At 52.2% G+C, this 12,627-nt stretch overlaps 1 protein-coding gene across 1 annotated transcript in view; it reads right to left on the bottom strand.

The window, feature by feature from the left end:
• Positions 1-963, bottom strand: part of WHRN (whirlin) — a 57,299-nt gene extending 56,336 nt beyond the window's left edge. Inside the window, exon 1 of the mRNA XM_030961428.1 lies at positions 312-963. Coding sequence (XP_030817288.1) covers positions 312-911 — 600 coding nt within the window. The 5' untranslated portion in view covers positions 912-963. The remainder of the gene's footprint in view (positions 1-311) is intronic.
• Between the last annotated feature and the right edge of the window lie 11,664 nt (positions 964-12,627).

The raw sequence follows: 12,627 nt of genomic DNA, 5'->3' as shown, positions 1-12,627 counted from the left end.
CGAGCACGGCGGGTCCCGCACGATGTCGCCGGAGCGATGCAAACCCGGAGCGGCTCCGCTCCGCCGAGGGCTGCGGGCTCCGAGCGCCGCGTCCCGGGGAGCGGCACCGGGGGCTCCGGACCCACCGACTGATGGGGATGGAGCTGGGGAGGGACGCGGATGGACGGGGGTAAGACCCAGGGAGGGAAGGGAGGAGCGGGGGGACACGGACAGGCACCGGAGAGGCAGAGCGGGACGGAGCGCGCAGCGGAGCTCCGGACAAAGCGGAATGGAGAGAAAACATCCACCGGACCCGCTGTGATCCGCCTTACCTTGACCGCCTCGGCGTGGGTCACCCTGTCCAGGGACTTGCCGTTGACCCCTAGGAGCTGATCGCCGACTCGCAGCCCCTCCCGCTCGGCCAGAGAGCCGGGTTCCACCAGCGACACGTAGATGCCCACGCCGTGCTCGGCGCCGCCGCGGATGCTGAAGCCCAGACCCTCGTGGGCTTTGCTCCGGCGCAGCGTCACCTGCCGCAGCTCGCCCGGGAGCACCGGCGGCGGGGCGGGGGGCGGCGGGGGGCGGCCGGGCAGCGGCAGGTAGGGCCCCTCGGCCGTGTACTGGTCGAAGAGGAGCTGGTCGGAGCGCGGCAGGACGAGGCGCAGCAGCGGCAGCAGCTGCCGGCGGCGGGGCCCGTCGAGGAGGGCGCGCAGGGAGCGCACCAGGTCGCAGACGTTGCGGCGGCCGTGGTAGGCGTTGAGGCAGAGGATGAAGCGCTCCCGCTCCGCCTCGCTCAGCAGCGCCGTGAGCGCCTGGTGCAGCCGCCGCACGTTCGCCGAGAGCGGCCGCGGAGCCGGCCCCGCCGCCGAGCCCAGCGAGCCCGACGAGGAGGAGGAGGAGTGCACGGACACGCCGTCCAGTTCGGCGCTCATCGCCGCGGCACCGGTCGCGCACCGGGGGATGGAGCGGCCGGAGCGGGGCGCGCCGGGCAGAAGCGCACCCAAAGCAGGCAGAAGCGCACCCAAAGCGGGCAGGAGCGCAGCCGGGCGGGGCAGCAGCGCAGCCCCACGGGCAGCACCGGTGCCGGCCGGCCCCGCCGCTCCACCTGTCCGTGCGCTCGCCCGCGGCTCCCCAGGAAGTGACGCGGCCGCCGTTGCCGGGAGACCGGTTATACAGAGCGGCCCCGGCGGCGGGACCGGACCCCCCCCGCCCCGCCCCAGCGCCCGCCCCCGCGGGACCCGCAATTAGCGCGCCCGCTCATCAGCGCTCATCGGCGCACCGAGCCCTGCCCGCGCTCAGCGCACCGCGGGCACCGCGCAGGTGGGAGCTGCGCGGGATACAAAGTCCTGACACTCGTCCTCAGCCCTCCCCCGATGGATCGCGTCCATCCCGGAGCTCCCGCAGCTGCTCTCCATCCCAGCATGGCGAGCGCACTCGGGGTGGAGGACACACGGCAGAGGACACCGGGCAGGGATCGGTTTACAGCCGAGAACAGCCTGGCCCGGCGCACGGAGCCGTTACCTGAGCCGCGGGGATGTTTTTCCATTGCCCGGCGTGCCAGGTGTGGGATCGTTGTTACCTCAGAGTGCTGGGTACGATAACTGCTGAGTTATGGTGCTGGGGATGCACCCGTTCAGCTCAGCACAGGCTTTGTTTTAATCACACCTAAACGGAATTCAGACACGTTTACTACTGACAGGGTGTTGAAGGAATCTATGATTGGGGTAACAGTTTTTAAAAAGGAGAAATTTAGATTAGATCTTAGAAAGAAATTGTTCTTAAAAATTGAGTGAGGGTGGGCAGGCCCTGGCACAGGGCAGCCTGGGACAGTGGGAGGTGTCCCTGCCTCTGGTAAGGGGTGGGATGAGATGATCTGTAAGGTCCCTTCCAACCCAAACCACTCTGTGATGTTGGGTTTGGAGTCCACCCCAAACTCCCAGCAATTAATTCCTCATTTAGCAAACACAACCAGGACAGAGAAGCCCTTCCTGTGAAGGATCCTGGTGATCCAGATCTGATAGTCAAGAAGCTGGCAGGGCCTCAGGCACACAGTATTGCAAACCTGGATAGGTGGGGTTCAGGGAATCACATTCCCACCTGGGATGCCCCTGCACAGGTAGCCACTCTCTCTGCCTCCACACACGTAACTTGTGACCTCAGACCCAAAAGAGAAGCATCAAGAATCAGCGCAGAGATCCAGGCACTGCTTTTCTGGTTGCTGGATGAATTATTTCTTACTATGTGAGGTTTGAGTTTCTTCTATGTCTCTGGAACACCTGAGCAAAGACCATTTTCCATCTCAGTCATTTGAAATCTTTCTGTCTGTTGAAGTGCCTTCCATCTGCTACAGTAGAGGAGGATTAAACCTAATTCATCAGATGAATCTTGATAGCAGTAGAATTCATTTTGTTCATGGATATGATGGAAGAGCTTAAACAGCTGCATTACAAGTAGCTTTATGTATTAAAGCTTTGTTGGAGCTCTCAATGCCTTGTTTAAAACAAAACTAAACAAAGCAGATTGCTAATTGAAATTCGCGTTCAAACTGGGGCTGATAAATAAACAGATGGAGCAGTCAACATTACTGGAAAGAAAAGGGACAATATAGGACAGAGAAGCGAGTAAAAACAAAAATACGCCTACATCAGCCAAACAAAGTGAGAGAAGGGCAACCAAGGTACTGCAAGTCTTTGAATTGCACCCAGACACGGTGGTAGTGCTGTCCCGCTCAGACTCTATTTAAAGCACTGCTGCTCCCACCGGTGCAGTGGCTGAGCTCCTCCAGCCTTTTTAAATCCTACACGAAGACTCCCAATGTGTGAACACGAACAGATGCAGTGAGAGCTGCCCCTGCTCCAGCCTGGAGCAGCACATCCATCCCTTCCCTCTGCAGCAGAGCCTGGCAGTGCCCAGAGCAGAGCCACCAGGGCTGCTCCATGGCCGGGGCTGCCCTGTGGTGCCACTCGGTCCCTGAGCTTTTGAACTTTACTCCAGAACATCACAAAGTCACTTTCCCAGTACCAGCATGTGACCGTGTTCACAGGGGTCTGAGGATGAGGGAAGAGATGAGGATCTGACTCCATGTTTCAGAAGGCTTGATTTATTTTTTTATTATATATATTATATTAAAACTATACTAAAAGAATAGAAGAAAGGATTTCATCAGAAGGCTAGCTAAGAATAGAAAAAGAAGGAAAGAATAACAAAGGCTTGTGGCTCAGAGAGTCTGAGCCAGCTGACTGTGATTGGCCATTAATTAGAAACAACCACATGAGACCAATCACAGATCCACCTGTTGCATTCCACAGCAGCAGATAATCAAAGTTTACATTTTGTTCCTGAGGTATCTCAGCTTCTCAGGAGGAAAAATCCCAAAGAAAGGATTTTTCAGAAAATATCATGGCTACACCAGCACAACTCCAATCCAGTGCTACCCAGCAGAAACACACGGAGCAGCTGTCACTATAGGACATGAAACAACACGAGCGCACACACCGCTGCTTTCAAGGTGAAGAAAAGGGAAGTTTATTTTCTGACTCCAACATTTATAGTTTTCCAAAAGAGACAGTGGATTGGAGGGTGACAGTGCCACCTCTCCAATGACACTGGACAAACCAAGAGTCCATCAAATTTCTCCTCCTCCATAAAAGAATGCAAAACAATAAGTTATTTACAGAAAGTGTGTGAGAAAGTTTGTTATGAGTATGTAAACATCAGAAGGCTTAGAAAATCTTAAAAAAGCAGGGTGACAGAGCAGCTATTTGGGAATAATTCTGTTTTCTTGCTGTCACTACAGCCCTGGCAGAAGACACTGCTCATCCTTGGGGTGTCCATCCACTTGCTGCTGCCACAGGTCAGCCCTGAGCTTTCCCTTTGGATGTGACCCCTGGTTTAGTTTCTCCTCAGAGAAGTTTTATGTTTAGATTGTTCACACATTGGCAAGTTGGATCGTTTCCATACATCCAGACAGGGGCTCCCACTGCTTTCCCTTTGGAGAGAAAAGGATTGAGGTGTTCTCATGGAGCCTGAGCTTTGAAGTGAATCCGATGGATTTCTGGGGGCTTTATCCTTTCCACTGCTGTAAACACTACAGCCAGGCAGTTGAGAGGGAGCAGCACATGGCCTTGGGCCAGAGAGGCTTTCCAGAACCAGAATCATTTCCAAATGGAGAACCAGAGGATTCATGCAGGTCTTGGGCTCAGGAGTGTTCCCACACCTGAGCAAAACCTCTCCAACCTTCCTCAGCTCAGGGGATGCTGCTGAATTAATCAGGGTGCAATTCCTGTGCAGGGCTGCAGGGCTCCAAGGGCCAGAGTCTCACCACATCAAAGTGCTCCTTCAGGACTGCCTAGGAAGAAATTGTTCCCTTTGAAGGTGGGCAGGCCCTGGCACAGGGTGTCCAGAAAAGCTGTGGCTGTCCCATCCCTGCAAGTGTTTAAGATCATCTTGGAGAGCGATTTGATCAACCTGGGATGGTGGAAGGTGTCCCTGCTTCTGGCAGGGTGGTGGACAGGGTGATCCTTATGGACCTCCTAACACAAACCATTGGTGGTGAAGCCCCATCCCTGGAGGTGTCCAAGGAAGGCCTGGATGTGGCTCTCAGTGCTCTGGGCTGGTGACAAGGTGGGGATCAGTCAAAGGTTGTACTTGATGATCTTGGAGGTCTTTTCCAGCCTCAGCGATTCTGTGATGATTTGGAAAGAGAGCTCTGCCAGGGGGGAGCTCGCAGCAAATGCTCAGGGCAGAGGATCAATGGCAGGTACAGACAGCATCACCTATTAACATCCTCTGGAGGCAAGACTCATGGACGCTGAGTCCACAGTAATTCCTGGGACAGCTCCTGGCTGAACTGAACCTTTGATAACTGCAGAGACCCAACAGACACCAGCAAAGGGACCTCAGCACAGTGGAGAGCTCCAGAGCAGCCAGGCACTGCTCATTCCCAGCTTTCAGCTCCACCACCTGCCTTGCCAGCAGAGTCCCTCAAGGCCAGCAGGAGCCCAAGAGATGTTATTCTTGTGAGTTTTTAAATCATCCTTGCAGCACCAAATAATCCGATGCGTTTGCTAAGTGCCACCTGAATAAATTGCCTAACCTTTCCGCTTTAATCCGCTGTAATCACTTTCCAGAGGCACTCTTTGAAAAGTGAGCTCCGTGTTTCCAGAGCAGCTGTGCTCCTAATTAAAAGGCACTGTAGCAAGAAGCCAACAAAACCTAATTCTGGTTGGAAATGCCTTGCTGCAGTTGGAGGACTGAGGTGAACTGTGAGGAGGGCCAGCGAGGAAGCAGCAGCTGCCTGTGCTGCTTAAGGGAGTATTAGGAGAGGGCTGGCACTCGGGGCTGCCTCTTGGCTAAATCCCTGTTTAGCAGATTGGCTCCCAATCCTCTGTCCCTGGCCAGGCTGCTTTGCACAGCTTGGACATGTGCAGGAATCAGCTGAGTGCTGCAGCTGAGTGCTCCCATAAGGAGCCAGTGCAGAGGGAGAAGCATCCAGAGGGTTTTCCAGCAGAATTCCTGGGTGCTTTGGCTTCCAGCACCATTCCTCCTGCAGCAAAGATGAATCCAGCACAGTGCAGGCTCACAAGTTCCCCACAGTGCAGGGAGCAGGCTCAGGCTCCATCTCAGCTCCAGATAGAACAGGCAGAGGTTAGATTTGAAGGAGAGCTGCAGGAGCAGTGAGAAATCATCATTTCAAGTGAGATTTTTTGAGCTCTGCATTATGAGCATAAACCACTCACAACAGGGGTGTTTCCAATGAATGGAGGTTGCTGTGCTTCATCAGCCCATCCCAGCTGGGTCCAAGCAGGCAGAGGGGGTAGGAAACTCTGACACTCCTTAAATCCTTCTGTATCTGTATATCTACAAATCTCCTAAAGCTCAGTGCCACACAGACTGTACCTAAGCAAAGCCAGCCCCAAACAGCTTCATTTGAGTGGGAATTTGGTTGTTTCCATTGTGCAAGAGAACATCAAAGATGAGAATTTTAGCACCAAACCCTAATGTTTCCATGGGGTGGACAGCACAGGGTTAGAGTTTATCAGTCATTTAGATAGTGTGGATTAAAAACTGAATCAAATCAAACAGACAGCAATATTTTCACCTGTATTCCCAGCCATATTTTCATTTCAAGGCATTGGAATGCTGTAACACTTACTAAAACCCTAAGTCAAAGCAATTCACATTCAAACAAAGCTACATTTGCTCCATTTTCTGATGAAAAAGCCTTTCCAAGGAGCAGAAGCTCCCCCCTGATTTGCCTGCAGTGATCTCTCCACAGTGCCAACACCACTGAGTGTAACCCTGCATGGCAGAGGCAGATGATTTAAGAGCTGCAATCCTCCTCCCCTCTCCAGCAATTTCTTGCACTTATGCACTCTCCAGTCCTGCTTGAAATGCCTGAAAGAAAAAGCCACTTGCGTCATCAGCTTCTTTTTTTTTCTTTTAATGCCCAGCACAAATCATGGCTAAGTCACGATGTGGGCCTGGGTGTCAGGGACAGGCAGAGCTGCCACTGGCACAGGATCAGGTCAGTGCCACTCTGATTTGGGCACCTGGGCTGTTCAGTTTGATGGTTAAGGCTGTTCCTGAGGGCTGCCTGTCCTTGGATGGGACAGGGGGCTTCAGTGATCCTGGTTGGTGGGAGGTGTCCCTGCCCATAAAGCTGGATGAGCTTTAAGGTCCCTTCCAAGCCAACCCATTCTGGGATTCCACCATTCTGAGGCCATTTTAGGACTGGGGAGCTGTCACTGTGATATTTTATGAAAAATCCCTTTGCCAGGATTTCTTCTCCTGGGAAGCTGGGAAGCTTCAGCTTCTCCCTGTTTTGCTGCTTTGGAATGGGATTTGGAGAATTGTTTACCCAGCATGTGAATTGTTTTTAATTAATGGCCAATCCCAGTCCAGCTGTGTCGGACTCTCTGGTCAGTCACGGGTTTTTATTATTCATTCTTTTCCAGCCTTCTGATGTCTCCTTTCTCTTTCTTTAGTATAGTTTTAGTATATAATTTTCATATAATATAATGTAATGTAATGTAATGTAATGTAATGTAATGTAATGTAATGTAATGTAATGTAATAATAAATCAGCCTTCTGAGAAACATGGAGTTAAATTCTCATCTCTCACCTCACCACAGGGAGCTGTGCCATAGGGAGCACCTGCAGAAGGAGGCAGCCTTGGGGCTGTGAATAATTTACGGCACAGGACTGGGTTTATTCACTCTGTAGGAATTGTCAGACAAGTGCAACATTCCCACAGATGAGCTGATGGCAGAGGACTGGCTGGGAAGTTGCAGCATGGAGGGGGAGCACAGACTCTTTGTCCTCAGTGGGGCCTTCCTGCATGAATTGGGGTTGACTTTGTGCACAGGGGGTCACAAGGTGCAAATTGATGCTTCCGACTCTGAATTCTCCTCCTGCTGGGTCCATCACTGCCCAGCCCAATCTCCACCCTTCAGGCAGGGGCTTCACCCTGCTGGAGGTCTTGGCTGCTCTTGGAGTGCAGCACCTCACACTCAGGCTGGGATGCTTTACTGATAGAACCATGGAATGGGTTGGGTTGACCTTAAAGATCATCTTGGTTCAATCCCCTGCCATGGCAGGGACACCTCCCACTGTCCCAGGTGCTCCCAGCCCTGCCCAGCCTGGCCTTGGGCACTGCCAGGGATCCAGGGGCAGCCCCAGCTGCTCTGGGCACCCTGTGCCAGGGCCTGCCCACCCTCACAGGGAACAATTCCCAATTCCCAATATCCCATCCAGCCCTGCCCTCTGGCAGTGGGAGCCATTCCCTGTGTCCTGTCCCTCCATCCCTTGTCCCCAGTCCCTCTCCAGCTCTCCTGGAGCCCCTGTAGGCCCTGGCAGGGGCTCTGAGCTCTCCCTGGAGCTTCTCTTGTCCAGGCTGAGCAACTCCAGCTCTCTCCATCTCCAGAGCACCTTCACAGTCCTCTGGACTCACTTCAGCAGCTCCACATCCTTCTTATGTCAGGGGCTGGCTGGGGAGTACCAAATGAATCTGGGAGAAGTACAGTCCCTTTCTGAGGAGCTCTGTTAATATCCAACAATTTCACGTCGGACCTGAGCACTGCAGAGCTCATTTGCACAAGTTCAGCCTCCCAGCAGGTGGGAAAATCAGGGGCTTCGCTCACACTGGGAATTGACAAACTCACACAGAGCTAATCTAATTGGAAGGTATTTATCTCATTTGAAAACATTTACCTAATTCAAATGCATTTATCAGTCTGGTTGTGAAAGCCTGTCAGTCTGGCAGGATTTATGGGCCAGCTTCCCAAGCATTTCTGCAGTGGTGGAAGTGACTGCAGTGGTACAAACTAGCCCTGCAGGTTTGCATCAGGAGCACAACTCAGCCCTGCCAGCAAGAGAACTCAGCTGCGAGGTCTGATTGCACAGATTTGGGGGGAAATACTCCAGGGCAGAAAGGGGGTGCTCCTTACAGCTCCTCACTGAGATTGTTCCTTTCCCTGTGCATCTATCTGTGCCCCAGGGGAAAGTGCAGCACCAAAAATCCCCGGGGAGCAGCTCACTCCTGCTGTGACAGCCCTAGAATGCTGCCAGAGCACCAGGAAACTCATCCTCAATTCCCACTCCCACTGCTGGGAGTTTTGCTCCCTGTTCAACCATTGCCACAGGAACACAGGACTGAGATCTTGGACGCCTGGAACAATGAGCATCTCTCCTGGTGGGGATGATTTACACTGAGATTCCTCCACTCACTCAGAGGATAATGGGGCTGCAGGGTCACACTCTTCATCCAAAGCTTTGCTCTCATCTCCTCCAGGCTGCAAACCCATCCCTGCCAGGCTGGAGAGGGATGCAGAGCTCTGGGCTCCCTTATTACAACACTGCAGGAAGACAATCAAAAGAAAAAGTTAATGAGGTACTAATCATTATAGATTTGGAGTATATAATGCCATAAATACCCGCTGCCATCGATTAAATGTAGTGGGGCAAAGACATCTAATCCATCATATTGGCCATTCGATTCTTCAAAATTTATTTCCTACCATCAGGGAGATGCCAGAGCCCAATCTCCTGCCCAAGAAGCTGGCACCATTCCCTCCCTGCACCCATCACACTGTGGCCAGCCCAGACCTCCTGATAGGGCTCTGTGAGGTTCCACTGAAAATCCCACCGTGAGGAACTGGAGCTTGGAGAGGTAGGAAAAATAGGCAGGACAAGCTTAAATCCTGGGTCTTTCCTCTGAAGGTTTTTATTTGTTTGTTTCCAGCCCAACCCCTCTGGTTTTCTTGCAGAGATGAGGCTTTTGGGAGAACAAATATTAGTTTTAATAAACAAACACACACACAAAAAAAATCTGTTCTGGACGCCTTAACTTCTCCTTAAGTGACAAATGGCCAAGAGAAAACAGATCAAAAAACCCTCTCAGAGATGTCATCACACCCAGAAGGCAGGAAAAAGCGCTCAGGCTTCTTTTAGGGAGACAAAGGTGATAAAACCCAGCTACAACCAGGTGTAGGTGATGGGCAGTGCTGTGGTAAAGCCTGAGTAACTCCAGAGCAGCGGGCACGCAAAGTGGCTGCGCTGGCAGCCGAGGATGAGACTAATTAGGGCTGCGATCCCTGCCCCACACGCGCTAATGCCCGCGGATAGATCGCTAATGCCCTCAATTCTTGCTCATTAGCACCGGCAGCAAAGACAAGACAAGCGTGTTATGTCATCGTTTAAATCCTGTCACATTTCCCCAGTGACTCTGATTACATTTTGAAATATTCATTCTCCTCCCCCGAGGCAGGGCTGCCTTGCCCTGGAGCTCCAGATCCCGGGGATTTGCTCCGAGCAAAGCTCCCAGAGCCAGAGTGAGCCCCAGCCCTTCCCCGGGTCCTCGGGAAAGGGGAATCCCCTGGTGGGGACATTCAAGGCATCAGCTCACGCTGCCCTAATTCTCCCCATGATTTTACACCTCAGACTGGAGTTACACTGAGTGTTTTCCAGCCACGTTTGCACGAGGAGGGAGTTTGGGGCCGTGCATCCCTGGATGAGCAGGCACACTCCAGTTCAATGAGCACAAAACACCTTGGCAGCACGAGGAGTCGATGATTCTTGAGTCAACTGGCAGGAGTGAAAAGAATTAATATTTACAGACACATCCTGCACTGATCTGTGCCAGCTGGATTTATAGCAGCTCTCCAAGGGGGGTTTCAGCCTTCTGCCCTCAGTGCCCAGTGGGGTTGGGGGGGTTGGAAGGGCTGGAACTCCTCCCACAGGGACCCTGACCAGGGAATACCCAGGAACAGCCAGCGCAGAGAGCAGCAGGGGTGGGAGGGCTGTGAAATCTGCTCTCGTGCCTTGAAACCCAGGGCAGGGCACATGGAAATGGCCACAAACGCACCCTGTCCAGGGGGAGGGAACATCAGGCTCATTCACTCTTCCCTGCAACAAACCATTTCCACAACCATTTTGTAGATGCCACAGAGGGAGAAGAGCTGTCCAGGGACACGTGGGACAGCCCAGAGCAGCTGTGCCATCGCCCAGCCACAGACTGAACCATCCCATCCCATCCCATCCCATCCCATCCCATCCCATCCCATCCCATCCCATCCCATCCCATCCCATCCCATCCCATCCCATCCCAGCTTGGTTTCCCCTGCTGGGCTGTGGAATTGGTGCTGCTGTAGGATCTCTCTCCTACCTTCCCTTTAGCACTGCAGAGAGCGCCAGGAGGACTTGGTGAGGTTTTTGCTGCAGAATCTCCTGGGAAAATGCTGAATTGCTTTTGTTCCAGCAGCTGAGGGTTTCAGAGCTTGCTTATGAAAGCAGGGAAAGGAAGAAATAACAGAAAGAAGTGGATGGAGTCAGATGTGCATTAAGAGGAAGGGTTTACACTAGATGGCACCTGATCTCACCACTTTGGATGCAGAAGGTAAAGCCAGCAGGATTACTGTAGGGAATGATGTTATTCCTTCCCCAGGAGCTGCCTTTGTGGCCCTCCCCGAGCTCCCAGCCATGCAGGAGGAGCTAGGGGGTGGAATGAGATGGTTTTTAAGGTACCTTCCAACCCAAACCAGTCTGTGATTGTACAACCTGAGCTAGAGCTGCCCACCCCACCATCCACTTTCTGCCCCTAAGTACCATCAACGAGATTCCCATTTTAAAAAGCTGGTAAATAAATAAAATCTAAATGGTGAGTGAGGAGATGATTTCTCTACAGAGGCAGAACCAGCAACAAGTCCCAGCCCTCTCCTGAATTATTTTGCCTCCTCTGGGATGCCCCCTGGACTGGGGAAGGGATTACTGTAAGGAATGATATTATTCCTTCCCCAGGAGCTGCCTTTGTGGCCCTCCCTGAACTCCCAGCCCTGCAGGAGGAGCAGCTCACCCTGCAGCCAGCACTGCTGTGAATGTTAAACACCCTTTGCATAATCCCACTCAGAATCTCTTTCCAGGTGCTGGAGTTCCCTGCTTTGCTCAGCCCAAGCTGCTTCCAGAGCCACTTCCAGAGGCTAAATGTGCCCAGCCTGTTTCCAGGCAGGTTTCTCTCACTGGAAGCACAACCTCCCTCCAGGGAGGCAGAGAGAGTAAGAAGGGCTCTGTCCCTCAGGGGCTTAACTCTGAGGCAGCAAAGCCACTGCAGGGCTGTGACGTGATAATCCAGCAGATCCACCCTGAGCCCTGCACAGTGCTCACTTGGGCACGTGGGGACACCCCAGCTCTGCCACAGGGGTGTGACCGTGTTCACAGGGGTCTGAGGGTGAGGGAAGAGATGAGGATCTGACTCCATGTCTCAGAAGGCTTGATTTATTATTTTATGATATATATTATATTAAAACTGTACTAAAAGAATAGAAGAAAGGATTTCATCAGAAGGCTAGCTAAGAATAGAAAAGGAAAGAATGATAACAAAGGTTTGTGGCTCGGGGCTCTCTGTCCGAGCCAGCTGACTGTGATTGGCCATTAATTAGAAACAACCACATGAGACCAATCACAGATGCACCTGTTGCATTCCACAGCAGCAGATAACCATTGTTTACATTTTGTTCCTGAGGCCTCTCAGCTTCTCAGGAGAAAAAATCCTAAGGAAAGGATTTTTCAGAAAAGATGTCTGTGACACAGGGGTGGCACAGAGACACCAGAGCCCAGACCCTCATCTCACACACTCCCTGAGAGGATAGGGAAGGTTGCTGAGTGTAGCCACATTTCTCTTCACAGAGAAAAGCAAGGCACAATTCTTCCCAAGAATATTTCTGGGTTTCACATTCTCTGAACATCAGAGAAAGAAAACATAATTCTTATGATTTGCTGTACCTGTGTTTGTGCAAAAGTAGAATGCAATATGGGGATTGTTTACCCAAAGTGAAGATGTTTTGTTTCCTTGGCCTATCAGGGCCAAGAGTGTGTGTGTGTTGGGTGACAGTTGTGAGATTCAATGCCGTGTGTGCAGAGTTGAGTGCTTGGCAGATTCAGTTTTAGACGTATAGAATAATATAGTCTAATAAAGTAATTAATTAGCCTTCTGATATCCATGGAGTCCTCCTCATCATTCCTCCTTTGTCAGGGCCTTCTCAGCACAGCTATAGCTGAAGAAACAAAGTAAGTGGCCACAGTTTTGGCAGCCCACAGAGGATGAAGGGTTTGTAGGAACCACTGCTCCACACACATCCACACACACATGGAAT

The sequence above is a fragment of the Camarhynchus parvulus genome, chromosome 17 (genome assembly GCF_901933205.1).
Source record: "Camarhynchus parvulus chromosome 17, STF_HiC, whole genome shotgun sequence".
In the NCBI taxonomy this organism is placed as follows: domain Eukaryota; kingdom Metazoa; phylum Chordata; class Aves; order Passeriformes; family Thraupidae; genus Camarhynchus; species Camarhynchus parvulus.
The sequence above is the reverse complement of the archived record's forward strand: the minus strand, read 5'-3'. Positions and strand labels throughout refer to the sequence as shown.